We start from the raw sequence: 22,115 nt of genomic DNA on the forward strand, positions 1-22,115 counted from the left end.
CGACAAATAAACAACTCCATTATACTAGCACGATAGATAAGGTTAAGTTAACATACTTATTCGTGTGATGTGAGTGACATGTGACTAAAGTTACCATGTTGGCACACCATGCTACGTAGATTTAGAAAAGTCATACACCCGACAATTAACTTTAATTTGGTTGCATGATTAAAACGACGCCATTAGAAAAAAAAATCTAAGCAACATATAGTCATATACCTCCAAACTTTGCATTGATTGGGTTCACTATAAATAAAGAAAAGCCTCTCACTCATAAATTTCATCAAATCTTGCTTGAAAATAAATCCATTAATTAACCTAATTGAGATTCTTATAGCAAGTTTTGCATATATATATAGAATATGAGAGAAACCTCATTTTCCTTTCTTCTTTTTCTTGGGCTCATTCTATTAACACTTTTTGGCCATTGTTATGGACAACTCAAAGTAGGGTTTTATGAAGGTAAATGTGGGAAAAATGACGTCGAAAAAGTCATTCATGAAGTGGTGAAGAAGAAGATTACGAAAGACCCAGATACGGTGTCTGATCTTGTTCGTCTATCATTCCATGATTGTTTTGTTAGGGTATGTACATACTTCAATTATACTCTTAACTAACGCTTTCTCGGATTTTTTTTAGTTTACTCACTTCACTTTAGGATGAACTAAGAATGAAGTACAAAAGTATGGAAGAGAAACTGACACGTGAAATATAGAAACTAAACGAGACATGTTACCAACAGAATAGAAAAAACAAGAGTGCGTGGATAGGTTAAAAAGAAACATTCTAAAGAGGAAAGGGTGTAGATTAAAAAGAAACGAAGAGAGTACATCATTTTGCGTTTTACTAATTTAATTAATCATCTTTTAGAATAGTTTACTATTGTTGTGATCAATGTTAAACTAATTATTTACATATATACTATATGGTTTGATTTAATCTTAAAGGGTTGTGATGGATCAATATTACTCGATGGAGCTAATACAGAGCAAAAAGCACCAATAAATCTAGCACTTGGAGGCTTTGAAGTTGTTAAGGATATTAAGGAAGCTATTGAAAAAGCATGCCCAGGAGTTGTATCTTGTACTGATGTTATTGTAATAGGTGCTAGATCTGCAATATCCTTGGTAAGTTTATATATTTATAACTACTTCACCCGTTCAATTTAATTGTGACGCTTTCTATTTTAGCAAGTTTCAATTTAGTTGTGACAGTTTCATTTTGAGTAATAGCTTCTCTCCATCTCTCTTCTGTCACATGGGATCCTTTTATTTTCTTTCTCTATCTCTCTCTTTTCCAAAATTGCTTAGAAATTCGTGATTTTAAAAGTGCCACGACTAAATTGAAAAGGAGGAAATAGTACAAAGTTTCTTTTATATGTTTGATTTTGATCTTTTTGTCAACTTCCATATACTTGGTTGTTATACATGCAGGCAGGAGGAAAATGGTTCGAGGTAGAAACTGGAAGAAGAGATGGAGTTGTGTCACTAAAAAGTGAAGCACAAGCAAACATCCCTCCACCAACAATGCCGGTTTCTCAAGCAATTCAATTGTTTGCCAAGAAAGGGCTCAACAAGGATGATTTTGTTGTTCTTTTAGGTATTTACTAAATAAGAAAATGCGTCCGCTAGCATACTAGGGTATTACGATACACATATAAATTGTGTTTTATCATGACCGGGCTAAGTTTCAAGCTAATAAAAAGCACTCCGAGCTTAGGAGTCGTTGGACTTTGATAGAGTATAAAACAATTCATGAAACTCCAACCATCAACTTAAACTTTTGATTGAGTTGGTTCTTTGACAAACTTGGTTGGTCTTTTGCTCCTAAAAGTAGAAAAATGCCAAAAAAAAAAAAATGGCACTTAATATCTAGCTTTTAAAGTAAAAATCAGGAAAAACCTAAAATGATTGACTCTAAAAATAACCAGAATACTCACATGATCTTTAATGGGTATTAGTATTACTCCCGTAACCTTATAATTTAGTAAAAGTGTGTTCTAAACAAGTGATAATTTTGACCTAATAGAATTACTTAACTTTATTGGTACTTACTACAATATAAAATAATTGCAATTATACGTCATTTCTTAAAAAGTCAATAACAGTTGAACAAAACACTTCTAGGCTCCGTTTGGTAGTACGTAAAACATGTTCAGTGTAAAATGATTTTCATGGAAAACAATTTACCATGAAAAACACAATTTCAAAATTAGTTTTTCATTGTTTGGTTTCATGTAAGAAAAATGATGAAATGAAAGAAAAAATGAAAAGGAAAGTAAGGAGGTATAGTAGTGACAGGAGTGTATAAGAGAGATACGAAAAACAGTTAATTCCCTTCATTTTGAAGGAAAAATGATTTTACACTCATTAATCATTAACCAACCAAACTATGTAAAACTGAAAATAGAGAAAAATAGTTTTCCAAAAAAAGTTTAACGCCTATCAAACGGAGCCTTAATATGAACCCCGAAAAAACTTTATTTGTTCACTTAACTAATAATTTCATTGATTCTTTGCAGGTGGACATACTGTTGGAACTTCAAAATGTCACTCATTCAAAGAACGTCTATATAATTTCCGCAACACCAAAAAACCAGACCCAACTATTAGTTCATCTTTACTTCCACTATTAAAAAAGACATGTCCTCTTAACAGCAAAATTGACAATGAAACATTCCTTGATCAAACTCCAAACAGCCATTTCAAGATTGACAATGCCTACTACAAGCAAATTCTTGCACATAATGGCGTTTTGGAGATAGATTCGAACCTAGCGTCGAATCCAGGAACTAGAGGACTAGTTAAGGGACTAGCATATAATCCTAACAAGTTTCTGAACCAATTTGGTCCAGCCATGGTCAAGATGGCTAGAATTGGAGTCCTCACAGGTTGCCATGGGGAGATAAGGAAAACTTGTAGTTCTGTTAATTAGAGTATCTCGTAATTTAATTTAATACTAGTCTTAATTATATGCACACGATAAGTACGTTAATTTTAAAATATAGTGTCTTGTATCTATTTTAGAATGAAAAGTTGAAATGAGAAAGAGTTCTTAAGGGACTGTTCGGCATCACTGTAAGTTTTCAGTTTTTGGTTTTATGAATATAAAAGTCATATGATATAAGGGGATATGAAATTTAAAATTAGTTATACTTATACTAAACACGTCAATTTTAAAAACTGATGACAACTAAAAACTGGAAACTACTTTTTCTGGTTTCTATATTTTGTTTTTGGTTTTTAAAAAAAAACTGAAAACTGAAAACAGAAAACGATAACGAACGATCCCTAAATCATTTCTTTTGTAGTTTTTTTATTACGTTGAATCATTAAAGATATTTTAGTATTTTTAAACGAAGACCCCATCTACCTTTCTCCTTCCTTATATAATAATAGATATTTTTTTTTCTCACCTTTGATTTGTAGTTATTGTCCCTTTATTCATGTAGCAACGTAGTTCATGAAATTAACAAAAAGAAGTGCATGGAAGCTAGTGATGTTTTGTTTATTGTTGTTAACCTCTGTATTAGACCCTACAAATAAAGGTGCCTTTTTATGGAATGATCACACATATAATTGAGTTGGGTATATACTGATATACATAGTCTAGTGAGAAGGTTTGAGGTTGCTTCTTTCCCTGATCCTTAATTATTGGATTGTAATAGGCTGTTTAGCCAAATTATTTTAACTTAAAATGTCATCCTTATTAGTTCACCCAAAAAAAACTCTGCTAAAAGCACTAAATGTTTATATCTATGTGTATGTACTACTCACTTTTAGAAAAATGTGCAAGTAAAAGGTATCGAACACGTGAGTACGTGACTGTTGGAATGAAAAATAAGAGCTTAACTATCAATACAATAGGATATTGTTGTCTAATGTTTCAAATAATTTGATGAAGTCTTGTAATAATTTTAATTAACTAAAAAAGACCTAAACAAGTATACACATATCAAACACTCTTATTACGTAACTTACATGAGAATATTGATGTCATATTCTGTTACCACAATTCATTTTAAGGTGTTGTTTTCAAACTCAAACCTTTCAAATTTTTTTTTACTTATCACGTTGTGACTTGAATTTTTCTATTTCTTAATGGACAAAAAATACGAAAAGTAGCAAATAAAGTACGAAATTTAAAAATAATAATATTTGTTTATTGTAACTGACTCGAGACATCGCTTGGGAAAAAAAATCTAGTTACATAATCAATGACGATTTTCTTTGTTTTCACTTTAATAATTCATTTGTTTTTTTAATTGCACGTTTTGGTTTTTGCACAAAATTTTAGGAAAAAATAAAGGAAAGAGAAGAAGATTAGACGACCCATTTGACCACCTTTAGCAATTAATTTGGTTGAGGGGCAGGTGAAATGAGGGTAAAAAGATAATATAATCCAAAAACTTTGCTAAAAATAGAAACGGTGCAATTGAAAAAAACACCCCAAACGAAAAATAATGTAATAAAAAAACAGAGAAAGTATGTAGGAGATAATCTATTTAATTTGTTTATTATGTTTTATATATTCACACACAAATTAATTAAACATAGGAGATGTAACTCCAATGATCCCACCACTAACTTAAAAGTTCTTCGTAACTTTTCAAAAGCAGACCTGGAACAAAAAGAATACAAAGAGAGTAATACTATTATACTAGTTATTCTTAACTTGAAAATGTCGATGTTACATTATTTGTTTGAAAGTGTTGCTTATATAATTGATTGTCATTTTGTTCGAGTGCATTGTTCATGATGATCTTGTCGTTGTTTGTTAGTTGCTACTCATTTTCAATTGAGGAATATAAGAACAAAAAATGTATATCTCTAGCGTTGAGTTTTTGAGATCCTATTCGCACGTTTTGTAGCCTGCATAAATTGAGAGGTGTATGAGTGAAACACTAGCTAGATTAAATATATAATACTCCCTCCACAACGTTCTTTTTCCTTTATCACATTACTTAAAATAGTTGTTAACAACAAAAGTATTAAATATTATACTAAACTCAATTTCTAGTGATCAAAAGTAACACTCCATGATTGGTAGGAAACAACACAGTAATTGATGATTCCTTTATTTTTATTCCTTGAACAGGACAACTAATATAAGGCGGAAAAAGTACAAGTGTAATCCTATTTATCAATAATAATAGGAGTCACGGGCTCACCATAATTTTCACGCACAATTTATAATTCAAGATATAAATTAAACAAGATTAAGTGAAGAAGTTATAGGCAAAAGTGTTGGATAATGATATGGAGATGGTAGTCAGAAGGTGATGATGAAGGAACAAGTGCCATGTATGTGTGTTGTTTCGAGCTACAACACTGCGCCAACCTAGAGCATTAAGGGAAGTACACAGTAATGGATCAAAGCACGAACAATAGAAGACCACGGCCTGCCCGTGATAATGTTGACTGCCTAAGTCATGTTTTAGGTGCTCTAGAGCACAAAAGCCACGAACCAGGCGTGGTGTTTGACAAATTAAAGACCACAACTTGGCCCGCCGATGTTCTCTACTATACAAGTTTCTACTTGTTTTGAATGCGATTTTCCTTATTTCGTTCAGATTCTTTTTAACCCTAAAGTATAAATATGTCTAGAGGTTGTGTTTTGCCTCATTATCACTATTCTTCTCATATTAGAGAGAGAGCGCTTTTATTTGGAGATAATCCTTGAGAGCTTGTTTTCACCATCGAACTCATCTTTGATTCCTAGTGCATATTCGTGGTTATTCTCCCGGATCTCCGGTTTCCACGTTTAAATTCCTTTGTGTCTATTTATTGCTTTCTTCAATTCGTTGTTCTATTATTGTTTGAGATTGATACTAAATTGATAGATATACGTTAGAATTTACAACAAGAACGAGCATGGGCTAGCTTGTTAGATATGTTGTCTTCCATGATAAACTTTATCAACATTTGGAAAAATCTCAAGCAACCTTTTTTTAGATAATTAAACTATTTCTTTTTGGAGATAAGAAAAACTATTCACGTTTAGTTGCTACATTTTGACCATAGACACTATTCATGTCATAACTTTGACTATCTTTTACTCCATATACATAAGAAAAAACATAGTCATGTTGGATCTTGTTTGATTTGTCACAATTTGTATTCTCCAAATATATAATTTATATAATTTTTTCATATATATGTAACTCAAAATATTAGTGTTTGAAGTTGCATCTCGTAAACTGTGAAAAAGCAAATGTAACAACTAAATTGAGACGGAAGGAGTACTACTTCACAATATTGCAAAAAGTGAATATTTCATAATCAGTGCATAGTACTTGGCCATGTACCTCACTGTGCCATGTACTGTCTCCGTTTTATCCGTTTGTGAGGTACAACCCTGGAGAAAGTCTTGGTAACCAACTGTTTGAGTCCAAAAAAGACTCAAACACTCAGAAAGTTACACAATGGTACCATTATAACCTGGTATTGGTATCACATTGTTATCAGGATTGGTACCAAGCAACCTTACTTTGGTATCAAAATTTTCGGACAATGGTACCGCAATCTAATCTAGCATTGGTACCAAACAACACGCGCGTGACATTTCCAAGGCTTAAAATGACCAAACTGCCCCCGTTTGAGTCCCCTAAGAGACTCAAACGGTTGGTTGCCTAGACAAAGTCTACAACCCTGTCTTTGAAGTCATAAGTTTCAACATTCAATTAATTTTGATAGAAATGGATTTCCAAATTAGGAGTGAAGGAAATTCTAGGTGAAATTGTAACAAGCTATAATTGGCTTTCTTCTACACCGTTAGGTTTCGTCAATTGTACATCAATGTTGATGGGTGATACATAATTAATGTCATCCTAGTCTATCAATCTTTGAGCTCTCAATTTTGACATAGACAATTTGTTGAAACCTAATGGGTTGCCCACGTTAGACTTAAAGGAGAGAACATACCGTCTACTTCCTTCGTTTTATAATACTCGCTACACTTTTTCATTATGGAAAGTTTCACATTACTTGCTATACTTTCTTTTTGGCAATAAACTCTCTCTATCTGTCTCCTCTCACGTGGGTCCCTTTTCTTTTTACTCTCTACATCTCTCTTCTCCAAAAATTTTCCCGGAGTCAGTGAATTGAGAAGTGTAACGAGTTATATAAAACGGAGAAAGTACTATAAATTGCCAATTGCTACAGTATAGAACCTTATTTAGACTTGTAAGTTGACCCAACTCTCCTACTCCTTATAGCGTTTTACCGATAGCCTATTGTTTTCTAATTTTTTTTTCTTTCAAGATACACACTTTCGAACTCCCTTTAGTGTTTTTTTGTTCTACCTTAGATTTAACGCAATTTTCAGTCCATACTTTTGACATTCATATATCTACACCATTAAAAATTACCGAAATTGATATACACCAATAAACATCAATATGAAATAAATTCCCATTAGATTACTTTATTATTTTCTCCTCAACAAAATAGATGTTACAATTTGAAAATTGCACTATTCACCTACTACATTTGACCATGCATTATTTTTAGTTTTAGATAAAATCAATTGTGTATGTGACTATATAATATGTTGTTGAATTTGTCTCAATGTATACTTTTATAATAGGGTTTTTTCACCAGGTACCCCTGTGGTTTTTCAAAATTCATGGGGTACCCCTAGTTTTAAAAAAATGCACCAGGTACCCTTATTGTTTCAAACAAATGTACGAAATGCCCTTAATGACTAACGGTGTTAAGTTTCCGTTAGTCATTAACCCTAATTAACCCTTTAATCCTAATTAACCATCTAACCCTAATCCTAACCTCCTAACATCTCACCCCTACCTTAACCATCCAACCACCCCCTCCCCCACCCAAGCAGCCCCACCCTTCCCACCCACCCCCATCGAATTCCCCCTTCACCCCACCCACCAACCCCCGTCATATTTCCAACAGTGACCCACCACCGCCCCTGGTTGCTCCACTCCCGCCGCCAAATCGAAGCCCCTAAATCAACCCCTCACCGTCGAACTGGGCTAGAAAATAACACCTCCTTCTTCTTCATTTCTTTTTCTCTCTCCTTCTTCTTCATTTCTTTTTCTCTCTCCTTCTTTATCGATTTTTTTTTTCAAAAACGAATTTCGTAAATGATTTCGAAAATGGTTTTCGAAATTGATTTCAAAATTGGTTTTCGAAAATGGTTTTCGGAAAGGTTTTCGAAAATAGTTTCGAAAATGATTTTCGAAAATGTTTTCGAAAATCCTTTTCGAAAATGATTTCGAAAATCCTTTTCGAAATTGGTTTTTGAAATTGATTTCGAAAATGATTTTTGAAAAAGATTTCGAAAACCATTTTGATTTTCGAAATCAGTTCTACAGGGGGGTGGGGGTGGGGGAAATCGACGAAAAGCGACGGCAGTGGGGGAGGGGATGGGGGTGCGAGGGATGGGGCGGGTGGCTGCCGCAGGGGTGGGGGAGGGGATGGGGTGCTGCAGGGGTGGGGGAAGGACGGCTGCTGCGAGGGGTGGGTAAAGGAGGGGATGGGTGTTGCAGGTGGTGGTGAGTGGGTGGGGTAGGGGAGGGGTGATGGGTTCTAAGTTAGGGTTTAATTAGGATTTAATTAGGGTTATTTAGGATTTAATTAGGGTTTAATTAGGGTTAGAGGGGTGAGTTAGGGTTAATGACTAACGGAAACTTAACACCGTTAGTCATTAAGGGCATTTCGTACATTTGTTTGAAACAATAAGGGTACCTGGTGCATTTTTTTAAAACTAGGGGTACCCCATGAATTTTGAAAAACCACAGGGGTACCTGGTGAAAAAACCGTTTATAATATTAACTTCTTATATATTTTTTATTAATACGCAATTAATAAATTTATTAATGATCAAAGTATTGCATCGACAAGCGTAATGAAAGTCAAAGTGTAACATCTATTTTATTACGGATGAAGTATTATAATTTGCTATAGTAAAAACTTCTGACTTTTAGAAAAATAAGGTAGAACACAAGGAGAGAAAGGAAAAAATAATTTTGTTATACAAAAAGGAGAGAAAGGACAAAATAGTTTTGTAAGTTATTTATTTTCTTCATATTACCTGTATAAGAAAAAAGAACGAAAAAAGACGGAGGAGGGAATATCCATAGAGCTACAAGACTTCAAATTAAGTTAAATCATACTACCTCTATTTCTTTTAGTTGATCCGTTTCTCTTGGTCACACATTCCAATACATTATTTTAGACCTTTATATATCTAATTATCAATAAGCAAAAATTACAAAAAGTTGATATTATGAAAATATATATTGAGACGAATCTAACAAGATTCCACATGACTATATTTTTTCTTAAATATAAATCACAAAATATAGTCAAAATTACGCATGTAAATAGTGTCAAAAGTCAAAATGAGTCATCCAAAAAACGGAGGAATTACTGTCGAACAATTACAAGCTACTATATTCCTCTTCTCAATAATTCACAAATTCTCATGCATGGTGTAATACTCCGTATTTTTTTAGTAAGTTAATATTTATATTTTTAGAAAAGTTTTAGTTTTTAAAAAGGTTTTATTTACTAAAAAGGCTTATTATTTATTGAAAAGGCTTTTATAAAAGATTTTGAGTATTTATAAATAAATTGTAGCCCAAAAAATATTGGGTCTAAGTTTACTAGTTTTAAAACCCAAGTACTTTGGTAACAAAATTTTAAAATGTTTTAAAGAAAAATCCAAAAAGGTTTAAAAAAAAAAAATAAAAAAAAAAAATAAATAAAAAAATTTGTAAACTTCCGCAGCTAACGCAGGAAGCTATCAAAAGTGAGTTACTTTTGTTGTTTCATCTTTTGGGTTAATTTGTTAATTGGTTTATTTTATCTTTTGGTTAATTAGCATCTAGACTATTTATCTTGTGGAATATTCCTCTATTCTAGCTATATTATCATAAAAGATAGTTTATCCTACCTAAAGTAATTATCTTTTCTCAAAAATCTATCTTTTAGTTCCTATTCCTATTCTTATCCTATTTACCCCAACTAGTATAAATAGGGTCTCCACCCACCATATTCTTCACACCAAATTTGAGAAATAAATCTCTTTTCTCAAGTTTAAACTCTATCTCCCTCTGAGCCTACCTTCTCTATTTTTTCTCCCTAGTAGTTATTATTATTAAAGGTGCGTGTATATGTAGATATTTTAAATATTCTAGGGCTGTTAAATTTTTATTGATGTACATGTTTTTATTTGTTTAATGCTTTAATATGAACAACATGATTTTTTTTATGCACGCATAAGAACTGTTACCACTCTAGCCATCTGACTTCCATGCATCTAAAGTAATTATATTTCAAATTTTTGTATGCCGCATATGAATATTTGCGTCAAAACCTGATTATACATTCTATACTATATACTGACTTCTTTGCATCTAAATTAAGTATATAGAGTAGTATGCTGGCTGAGTGGCAGTTGATAAAAAAAAATATATGAATGCTCATCATGTTTTAGTAATGCTAAAGATTTACATCTACGTGTAAGACTAGTGATATGGATTAATATCTAGAGATTTGTTAGATATGCTCAGTAAGTTATTGCCTTTTTGTTATATAACCTTAATACTAAAGTTGTAGTTATCATGGTTGATATTGTCGTTATTAAACATGATTTTGTTCCAAGGTTATTTTATAAACAAGTTATTGATATTATGCCTTTATATGGCTAACGTTTTAAAAGAATTACTATTCTTATAAAGGAGGATTATTTCGAAAGATTTTTCTTAGTTATATGATCTTTTATGATCACAATTATAAAGAGGCCACGGCTTGTTATTTATTAGCAAGAACGGTAGCTATTATATTATTTACCCATGTACTTTTTGTATAAGTCATGTGGACAAGGTAGTTCCCCTCGTAATAGACTCAGTAAGGAATACTAAACTTGGGGGGTGTGCACACTTTAGGCAAGGTACCTAGGCAAGGAAAAAGGATTTTTATCAAGTTATATACTTTATATTATACAAGTATCCAAGGAGTTTATACAAATTATTTCAAGTATCAAGGAAGGTTTATATGAGTATTTTGAAGTTTATAAAGTATTTAAATTCCGCATATACATGTACTCAGTATTTTTACTGACACGCATTTTGTTTTGTTTTGTTTTATGGCTTTGTCCCTGTGATGACCCTTTTGGTGAGCAGATTTACAGGTTGATGCATACTTCATATGGGGAGCTAGTGAGGAATCATAATTAGTCAAGGAGTTGTTATTTTATTTTTCTATTTTATTGTTATAGTTATATATAGTTGACAATAAAGTTATATTAATAAAGAGAAGTTATTTAAGTTATTTCCGCTGCAGTAGTTTAAGTTCAGTTAGTAGTTAGTATTAAAGCCTTTAACGTTATCACGTGGCGGTAATACTCTCAAGTTTCTCAGAGTTTTATATTAAAATATATTCTTTATAAAGAGAGAAATTTGGGGGTGTTACAAAGTGGTATCAGTTTTCCAGGTTCTTTTTCAAAATAAAATAAACAGTCAATGAGAGTATGGGTAGATCTAGGAAGGGCTTATATGATAGAGTTTCGCATCCTATTTGCATTTTTTTTTTTTTTCATTATGTGAAAAAAAAAATACTTCTTTCTTTAAGCAAATAGTTATATTTTCAAGTATAAATATTTTCTGATTTATATTTTGAAGAACGGAATAAGTATGTGGATTTATTTTTCTGAGGAAAGTTCTGGCTAAGGAAAGACTTGGTACTTAAGTTGGCCGTTTGTGCCGCACCTCTCTTTCCTGGGAACTCACTCGACTAATTATTCATACACTAAGCCTAGTACTCAAATAAACAACTTTTTGGTCATATACAATATATGTATTTTTATTTTTCAAGCATATCAAACGAAATTATCTTTTTGAAATTTTTTTCTAGGAATTCCAAATAAATTTTTTTCGATTCATTTTACAGTTCAAATGTTGTTTTGACTATTATGTCAACATGCAATCCGTATTTATCTTATAAATCTATATATTTATTCGAATTATAAAGTTGAAACTTTTTTATAAAGTGTTGATTTTTTTTTAAGAATTGTTTAGTGTTTATTGTTCTAAGTAATATGTTATTTTGAATATATTTAAGAAAGTTTGACTTATTGTCAAGTTAATATGAAAAATCTTCGTATTTTTCATAAGCAAAAGAAAGATTTTATTGTCATTTATAATTAAGAATTCAATTATTATTCTGTCTTTCATGACATTTATTAAGAAAAGCTACTTGCAAGTTGTGAGATTACTATCTCTTACGATTTTTTTTGGCATGTATATTTTTTATGAGATGAACTTGGTTATTTAATGTCTTATATGACATGTATGCATGTGATTAATTCATGCAAAGTGATTTATATACATTGTGTAAAGCATCAATATGTTTATTTGTTGATTTATAAGTGTTAGGAGAACCTATGTGTTCAAAGCAAGCCAAGTTGACTATTTGAGATCCATTAAAGGTGAAGATTCTTCTAGTTTATTCCTTTGAAGGAAAGAAGTTTAGTAGTTATTTTTTTTAGTAGGAGTGAAGAATGCCATACATTATTTATGTGCTAAGAATTGTGAAATTAGTCATTTGAAGTTTTATGTAGTTGGATGATCTTTAATGTTTGTGACATAGTAAGGAAGAAAATTTCATAATTTGTGGAAACAAGTAGGAGGTCAATGGCTTATACCATATTGGAGGAATTATTAAGATTTAGAAGTTATATTTTTTTATGGATATAGTCAACAACATCTTAGCAATGATATAGAGATAACCTTTAAAGGTGACAAAATAAGAATATTATGAGGACCTTATAGGTATATGAGATACCATATTATGAAGCAGGTTTAATTAAGGAATTTTCCCTATGCTGAATCGCAATTTTAAAAGGAGTTATCTTGTTATAGTTAAGCAAAGAAAGTACGAAGTAAGACCATATTTGAAACTTTAGCAGGTTCCTTTAGATTTTTTTGTTTTAAAGGTGAAGTAAGATACTAGAATTCTCTAAATGATTCTAAGTTGATTTTGAGGATTATTGAGGTCAAGAGGAGTATATTTTTTGGAGTAGTCTTAAACTTTTGCTTGAATGATAATATATAAGTTGTTTTGGCAATATGAAAGATAGAGTGATTATAAGGATTAGGTATATCACTTATTGAAATAAGTGACTCTAATAATAGAAGAAATATATTCTTTTGGGAGAAATCTGGAGCTTAATAAAAGAGGAAAAGGGAAGAAACTAGTCAATCAAGGTTTGATTTTGGAAAGAATAGTCGTATTTTTATATTATGGATTTAAGCATTGAGATTATATTATGTGAAGAGTTAATTTTATTGAAGTGAAGATTGTGTGAATTTTCAGAAAAAGATTGTTTTATTTACTATCTCAAGTCCTAGTTGGCTACTGTCTATTTTTCAGAGGATATTAATTATGGTACTTTAAGAAAAATCTTGAAGATCAATTTCGAGGAGTTTTAGTTTTGAGGACCTAAGTAAGGAAGCCTATTTTTCTTCAAGTATATGTTGTGTTGGTATTTATACTAACAAGTTTTGCTTGTGAATAATGATGATTTGATTTGATTTTTAATAAAGTAGGAGCAAGGGTAATTCTTTTTTTTTCATTGTGAGACCTTCATGAGTTATATGAAGCTGATTAAATTTTGAGGAGAAAACAAACGTATTTTACAAATAAAAGGAAAAAGCTGTTTGAATATTATATTTTCAAGTCAAGCTTACGAAAGGTTTTATAAAGTTCTTTTGTTCTCACTATATTATAGTATTTTGATAATATATTAGTGCTTTCTCAAATAGTGTTCCTACAAAACTTATCTTTAGTATCAGTATGTAATTATTTATTTCAAGAATTTGAAAAATTTTCCTACTCAAGTTTTAGAAAATTTTCAGTTTGTCATAAACCATACCCTTTTTGTACTTATTCAAGTACTTTCTTTATTATGTTGCTCTATTATTGAAGGCAATTAATTCTATTATTAATACCTTGAAATAGAGGCTATTCTTTTTAAAGTTTAAAAGTTATTTTTGAAAGTGTTATCTCTCAAGTGATTTTACTATTACATTTCCAACAACGATTTTTGTATTGTTTTTGTATTACAAAGTTGGTAAATGATTTTAAATAAAGTTTTAAGCCTTAGCGAGTTACGGGGGCGTAACTCCTTTTTAAGGGAGGTAGAATGCGATAGAGTTTCGCGCTTCTAACTTAAAATGCTATTTTTGACCTAATTTTGACTTATTTTATGAGTTATTAAGTGAGCCAACTTACTTTAATAGAAAATTTTTGGTATTTATGTTAACTATTTGCTTTATTTCTTACTTGCTTGCTTCAAGTTTCGAGGACGAAACTTCTTTTAAGGGGGGTAGTTTGTAATACTCCGTATTTTTTAGTAAGTTAATATTTATATTTTTAGAAAAGTTTTAGTTTTTAAAAAGGTTTTATTTACTAAAAAGGCTTATTATTTATTGAAAAGGCTTTTATAAAAGATTTTGAGTATTTATAAATAAATTGTAGCCCAAAAAATATTGGGTCTAAGTTTACTAGTTTTAAAACCCAAGTACTTTGGTAACAAAATTTTAAAATGTTTTAAAGAAAAATCCAAAAAGGTTTATAAAAAAAAAAAAAAAAAAAAAAATAAATAAAAAAATTTGTAAACTTCCGCAGCTAACGCAGGAAGCTATCAAAAGTGAGTTACTTTTGTTGTTTCATCTTTTGGGTTAATTTGTTAATTGGTTTATTTTATCTTTTGGTTAATTAGCATCTAGACTATTTATCTTGTGGAATATTCCTCTATTCTAGCTATATTATCATAAAAGATAGTTTATCCTACCTAAAGTAATTATCTTTTCTCAAAAATCTATCTTTTAGTTCCTATTCCTATTCTTATCCTATTTACCCCAACTAGTATAAATAGGGGTCTCCACCCACCATATTCTTCACACCAAATTTGAGAAATAAATCTCTTTTCTCAAGTTTAAACTCTATCTCCCTCTGAGCCTACCTTCTCTATTTTTTTCCTCCTAGTATTATTATTATTAAAGGTGCGTGTATATGTAGATATTTTAAATATTCTAGGGCTGTTAAATTTTTATTGATGTACATGTTTTTATTTGTTTAATGCTTTAATATGAACAACATGATTTTTTTTATGCACGCATAAGAACTGTTACCACTCTAGCCATCTGACTTCCATGCATCTAAAGTAATTATATTTCAAATTTTTGTATGCCGCATATGAATATTTGCGTCAAAACCTGATTATACATTCTATACTATATACTGACTTCTTTGCATCTAAATTAAGTATATAGAGTAGTATCTGGCTGAGTGGCAGTTGATAAAAAAAAATATATGAATGCTCATCATGTTTTAGTAATGCTAAAGATTTACATCTACGTGTAAGACTAGTGATATGGATTAATATCTAGAGATTTGTTAGATATGCTCAGTAAGTTATTGCCTTTTTGTTATATAACCTTAATACTAAAGTTGTAGTTATCATGGTTGATATTGTCGTTATTAAACATGATTTTGTTCCAAGGTTATTTTATAAACAAGTTATTGATATTATGCCTTTATATGGCTAACGTTTTAAAAGAATTACTATTCTTATAAAGGAGGATTATTTCTGAAAGATTTTTCTTAGTTATATGATCTTTTATGATCACAATTATAAAGAGGCCACGGCTTGTTATTTATTAGCAAGAACGGTAGCTATTATATTATTTACCCATGTACTTTTTGTATAAGTCATGTGGACAAGGTAGTTCCCCTCGTAATAGACTCAGTAAGGAATACTAAACTTGGGGGGTGTGCACACTTTAGGCAAGGTACCTAGGCAAGGAAAAATGATTTTTATCAAAGTTATATACTTTATAGTATACAAGTATCCAAGGAGTTTATACAAATTATTTCAAGTATCCAAGGAAGGTTTATATGAGTATTTTGAATGTTTAGTAAAGTATTTAAATTTCCGCATATACATGTACTCAGTATTTTTACTGACACGCATTTTGTTTTGTTTTGTTTTATGGCTTTGTCCCTGTGATGACCCTTTTGGTGAGCAGATTTACAGGTTGATGCATACTTCATATGGGGGAGCTAGTGAGGAATCATAATTAGTCAAGGAGTTGTTATTTTATTTTCTTTATTTGTATTGTTATAGTTGAACAATATATAGTTGAACAATAAAGTTATATTAATAAAGAGAAGTTATTTAAGTTATTTCCGCTGCATTAGTTTAAAGTTCAGTTAGTAGTTAGTATTAAAGCCTTTAACGTTATCACGTGGCGGTAATACTCTCAAGTTTCTCAAGTGTTTATATTAAAATATATTCTTTATAAAGAGAGAAATTTGGGGGTGTTACACATGGTCCTACGTACTATTCATCGATAGCAAATATCAGCAATAGTTAGTTAGTTGTGCACGTAAAAAGGAAAACGAATAAAAGTCATGTTTTGCATGGACACTATTGATACCTAACCACCGCTAATTAAATATCGATTTTCTGATGTCCTCTTCTGCTAATCAGCTTTTCTATTCGTCTACTTGTGGTGTTATAAACAGTTTACTAATTCGTTTTAGTTAAACTAATGAAAAACAACAGTACATAAGAGATTAAGGGTTAAAAATAAAGTTTGGTCTGTCAAATATTCGTTCCATAAACATAAGACATCATCGCCTAATTTAAGGTTCTTTTTTTTTTTTTTTTTTTTTTTTTTTTTAATCTTTTTCCCGTTTGTGAGCTAGGTTAACTTAACTAATACCTTAATTTAAATTGAATAACTAATTAATTGCTAGATCTCTCCATAATCTTTTTATAAGGTATGCAAAAGATTAAAATTTGAACTTTTGCAATTATTTATTTTCCATATTCATTTTTAAATGTTATGATAAAATTTTATCATAATTTATAAAGATAATAAATCTAATAATCCATATCATTTCACAATGTTTGTCCATATTATAAGGGATTATTAGTGGCCAAAGCAAAATATCAAGAAGTGCACATGCTTTATGTCTAGATATAGAGGGAGTTCTCAAAATTATTTGTCCTCACTTGTGGATGGCAATTAAAGAGGGAAATAACTAGCTTGTTTACTAGTTTAATTAGTTGATAAAATCATGTAAGAATGATGCCTATAAATGTAATCCAGGCCAATCCCGTGTCGACAATACCGCCCACATGCCTCCTTACAACATAAATAGAAATTAGGGAATTTTTTCACTGATAAACTTTTATTTTTGAGAATTTCCAATGATAGGCTTAGATATGGTTAGTAGGACATAGACAAAACTTAACAAAAGTATTAAAACTAAACATGAACTTAACATTTAAGTCCGTTACATTTAGGTGAATTAGAAAAATTGATACCTAGCAATAAGAAGAAAAAAAGTTGAATCTGCCACTGGTTATTCTCATTCTCAAGAATAGGAGCCTATCATTGAGAATTTCCGTAAAAATCATCTTGGTCTACTAAAGGGTTAGATAACCTATGTCTAATACATTTCAAAACAAAATTAACGAGATCAAACTCGTCAACAAAATAATCTACCTAGTGGGAGCCTAATTGTATGTGTAAAATTTTATGGTTGAATGGGGGATACTCCATATCTAAACGTCTAAACCATATATATATGGATCTCAATTTCATCCATTAATTAATTGCTTTTTGTACACCAAGAAAATTCTCTATATACATGACAAAATTATTAGTTGTAATTAACTAGTCTAGCTAAACTCCAAAAAAATATCCTATATACATCGACGCTTAGTTAGCTTCACTATAAATAACAAGCCATACTTACCTAGTTTCATTATACCTTGCAAAAGTCAAGCTCATTGAATCTCCAAAAGTGTAGGGTGTACATATACAAACAAAAAAAAGCATGAGATTAGCTTGGTTATTCTCGACGCTTTCCCTTGTGCTCATTTTGTTGAGCTTAATTGGTCAGTGTTATGGACAACTAAGAGTTGGGTTTTACAATGGCAAATGTGGGCAAAATGATATCGAGAAGGTAATATATAGAGTAGTGAAACAGAAAATCGCAAGTGATCCAGATGTCGTGTCTGATCTTGTTAGACTATCGTTCCATGACTGCTTCGTTAGGGTACGTATGTATGTTATTATACAATCGAAAATTTATTTTTTTAACTTGTCATTTAACAAATTAAATGTTGATATACGTATACTAACTATATGTGAAATGTTGTGCTAATTCAATTTGAACAGGGATGTGATGGATCAATTTTACTTAGGGGGAAGAATACCGAGCATAAAGCACGAGTAAATAAAGGTCTTGCTGGACTAGATCTTGTAAATGATATTAAAGCAATTGTTGAGAAGACTTGTCCACGAGTTGTTTCTTGTACCGATGTTATTGTTGTAGCTACTAGAGCTGCTATTTTCTTGGTATGTAAGACATAATTTGAGTTATCTATCTTTCACATAAATATATATATATGTTCGATTTTGTAATAATTTCGATTTCTATGTAAACTTTCATAAATACTACAACTAGCTTATTATGCTAAGTTTCTTGTTAAAATTATATAGGCTGGAGGAAAATGGTATGAAGTAGAGACAGGAAGAAGAGATGGGCGTGTGTCACTAAAAAGTGAAGCAGAAGCAAGCCTTCCTCCTCCAACAATTCCTGTGCATAAAGCCATTGAGATGTTTGCTAAGAGAGGACTTAATAAAGAAGACTTCGTCGTTCTTTTAGGTATGAAGTAACCCTCTTGAACTTTTACTGTCGATAATCTCCACTTATGACCCGTTGCTATCTTAGTTCTCTATATGAAAAGTTGATCGTCAGAAATACTTATTGGAATTAATTTATTTATATTCTTAAATGATATGAGATAACACGATGAAAAGTTGCAAAGGGTAGAAATAGAAACGAAATTAAGGAAGATCATATAAGCTATCATATATATATAGTATATATAACAATATAATGTTAATTGGTGACTCGATCGTCTAAGAGTCTGTTCTCCCCAACTTATTTTCAGTTCAGTTGCAATCAGTTCATTTCAGTTGCAATCAGTTCAGTTGACAGGCCCTAATTTTCTAGTTGCTTGCTTGCTTATAAATGTTATAGGTGGACATACAGTTGGAACTTCACATTGTCACTCATTCAAAGAACGTCTATATAACTTTCGAAATACTAAAAAACCAGATGCAACCATAGCTCCAACTCTACTAAACCTCTTGCAGAAAACATGTCCTCTACATGATCCGACGACGGACCGCCAAGCTTTCCTTGATCAAACACCAGGGAGCCATTTCAAGATTGATAATGCTTACTACAAACAAATTTTGGTACACAAAGGAGTTTTAGAGATTGATCAACATTTAGCATTAAGTCCGGCTACAAGAGGCCTTGTGAAGGAATTAGCCTATGATCCTCATCACTTTCTTAATCAATTTGGTCCAGCAATGAAGAAAATGTCCAAAATTGGAGTCCTTACTGGCAACCAAGGGGAGATAAGAAAACATTGTGGTTATGTTAATTAGACTTTTCCTTGTTTGTTTCTATTCATAATAGCATCATTTATGTTACAGTCGAGGCATAATTATTGCTGTCATTCATGTAATGTATATGTATCTAGTTAAAAAAAAAAATCTATAGTTATTCGTTTGTTGTCTTTTCATTTTTGGATTGAACCTTAAAGATAAAAGATGCTTATTACTGTAATATTGATTGCTTGTGTGAAACAACAAGCTAAACAAGTGCTGCTATCTATGCAAAATTATAATAAAAGAAAGAGTTGCTTTTGTACTTGTACGATTGTTCAATAGTATATATGATCGAGGTTTGATAAACCTATAACGGGTAGATATATCTCACACAAGTTTTCGTGTAATATGTATTGTTTGTTTATATTACAAATATTGTTTGTATTTCGTATAACAAATAAGGGAAAAATAACACAAATAATACTTTTACATATGCAAACATTATTTAATTTGTTATACGAAAACCTGTATCTAATACATCTACTTGTTAGAGGTTTATCATATATATCTCATATATGATCTACCATGGCTACTTACAACTTTAATTTATAGTAGAGTATATATACTTTATATATAGTCGTAACTTTTAGTACTACAACAAAAAAAAAAGGAGTAAATTAGGGATGTTAAGATATATATATTCCAGCGATAAATTGATTGTGATTAAGCGCATACTTTACCTACTAAACCCTAGTCATAGAAGAACTCATACATTGAATCTTTCTAGGTGTACATGTTATGTGTATGACGGGATTATAAATTTCAAACTTTATACATTTTCAAAAAATGAAGTTAGAACTTTTTATCCATAGTTACATTCCTTTTTTTTTTTTTAAAAAGGACACATTTGTTTTGTACACGAATTAGAAAAAAAATTACAAAGAGTCGAAAGAAGGCGTGTAAAAGGAAGGAAAAAGTGAAAGATATATAAATAAGGGGAGAGTAGATGTAACATAAAAATAGTAGGTCATCCTATCATATGATAAAAAAACAAGTTAAATGTCACAACTGAAAAAACACTACTATGACAAAATTAAATATTTTACACTCAGAAAACGAAGGAAGTACATAGTAATTACTTTTGTGTTGGTCAAGGACTCAAGTTTCAACAACTCAAATTAAATTAAACTAAAGCAAATTCCCCATCAATTGACATCTAAAGATCCATGTTCATTATGTACTTGGAAGTGTTATGCGTACTTAATTATAGCTATTTTTTTACTCCTATTTTTTTTTTTTTCTTATTTGCATTACTTGCACCTAACTCAAGATACTTCAGATGAACTAGGTATAATAGATTTTCCAACTGAGTAAAGTACAAAATGGTAAGAATGTTGAAAAATCCTGATATTTAGGAGGAATTTCATGAGATTTAGGATGATTATATTCTGAAGCATTTGTATGTATGTGTCGGTGCAGAAATTGTGCTATCATGCACAAATATAGTAGTAGGGTACATTAAGATGAAAAAAGCAGCAAGAAAAATTGATACATGTGCAAATATGAAAGAAGACAATTGAGTAGTAAAGCTAGAAGACACCAGTAGACTGTAGACAAATGGTGATGAAATGATGATGATGTTTGATAGAATAATATTCAAGCTAAGCATACAGACGTTGATTATTCAGGATTAACTCTATATGATTTAATATGTGTGGAGCGTATAGATGGAGGATTTCACTATGTGTTTGGGGAAACATCCTTTTCCTCATTTATTTTGAGGGTGATCTTCCACCTTTTTTTAAACTAGTACACCAAAATTCTGATTAAGCACATGATTACATAGAAACTATACTTTCGGCAAACAGTTAGCATGAACTATAACCGGACATCCAAATTGTAAAATTCTCTCAGTAAAAAAAAACCAAAGCTAGAAAACACTAGAACTTAGAAATATACTTTCTTAGAAATCGTCGCATCATTTCATATGTTCACGTTTACTGACACATGATTTGAAGCATTAATATATTTTATTATTAATAAGTAAAAATTATAAAAAAAATCGATTTTAATAAAATATACATCAAGACTAATTTAACAAGATCCCATATAACTATGTTTCTCCTAAAATATAAATCACCAAAGACAATTGAAGTCTAAGGGCCTGTTCTCCCCAGCTTATTTTCAGTTCAGTTCAGTTCAATTCAGTTCAGTTCATTTCAGTTCAATTCAGTTCAGTTCAGATCAGATCAGTTCAGACCAGTTTAGTTCAGACCAGTTCAGTTCAGTTCAGCTCTTGACAATACTTTTACTCTCACATATCACTATTCATTTCAGTTCATTTCAGTTCAGTTCAGTTCAATTCAGTTCAGTTCAGTTCAGTTCAGTTCAGTTCAGTTCAATTCAGTTCAGTTCAATTCAGTTCAGTTCAGTTCAGCTGTTTTATGCCGAAGAGAACATGCCCTAAGATGTGAATAGTGAACACTATACAAATGGTGCAACTATTTCTAAACGGAGGAAGTAAATTATACATATTATGGAAAAATAACTAGCTAAAGTAAATCATGTGATGAACTCCCAAATTGTGGCATATGAAGTATAATGATAGACGAATGCCTCGAGGGGACATGTGATGGTATATTAAAGACTTCCACGACTTTGA

General features: G+C 31.0%; 2 protein-coding genes across 2 annotated transcripts; both read left to right on the top strand.

The window, feature by feature from the left end:
- Window positions 1-272: 272 nt before the first annotated feature.
- Window positions 273-3,360, top strand: LOC104900294 (peroxidase 57). The gene is made up of 4 exons (XM_010687685.4): window positions 273-584; window positions 948-1,127; window positions 1,434-1,599; window positions 2,522-3,360. Exons 1-4 carry the CDS (start codon window positions 363-365, stop codon window positions 2,932-2,934), a joined length of 981 nt encoding a protein of 326 aa, XP_010685987.2. The 5' UTR covers window positions 273-362; the 3' UTR covers window positions 2,935-3,360.
- Window positions 3,361-17,793: 14,433 nt separating this feature from the next.
- Window positions 17,794-19,777, top strand: LOC104900295 (peroxidase 57). Its single transcript, XM_010687686.4, has 4 exons — window positions 17,794-18,104; window positions 18,227-18,406; window positions 18,551-18,716; window positions 19,095-19,777. Exons 1-4 carry the CDS (start codon window positions 17,883-17,885, stop codon window positions 19,508-19,510), a joined length of 984 nt encoding a protein of 327 aa, XP_010685988.2. The 5' UTR covers window positions 17,794-17,882; the 3' UTR covers window positions 19,511-19,777.
- Window positions 19,778-22,115: the final 2,338 nt, after the last annotated feature.

Source organism: Beta vulgaris, chromosome 7, assembly GCF_026745355.1.
Source record: "Beta vulgaris subsp. vulgaris cultivar EL10 chromosome 7, EL10.2, whole genome shotgun sequence".
NCBI lineage: Eukaryota > Viridiplantae > Streptophyta > Magnoliopsida > Caryophyllales > Amaranthaceae > Beta > Beta vulgaris.

Coding starts and splice junctions, on each gene's coding strand:
- LOC104900294 (XM_010687685.4), top strand. CDS start 363: ATGAGAGAAACCTCATTTTCCTTTCTTCTTTTTCTTGGGCTCATTCTA. Junction 585..947: donor TCCATGATTGTTTTGTTAGG/GTATGTACATAC, acceptor TTAATCTTAAAG/GGTTGTGATGGATCAATATT. Junction 1,128..1,433: donor CTAGATCTGCAATATCCTTG/GTAAGTTTATAT, acceptor TTATACATGCAG/GCAGGAGGAAAATGGTTCGA.
- LOC104900295 (XM_010687686.4), top strand. CDS start 17,883: ATGAGATTAGCTTGGTTATTCTCGACGCTTTCCCTTGTGCTCATTTTG. Junction 18,407..18,550: donor CTAGAGCTGCTATTTTCTTG/GTATGTAAGACA, acceptor AAAATTATATAG/GCTGGAGGAAAATGGTATGA. Junction 18,717..19,094: donor AGACTTCGTCGTTCTTTTAG/GTATGAAGTAAC, acceptor TAAATGTTATAG/GTGGACATACAGTTGGAACT.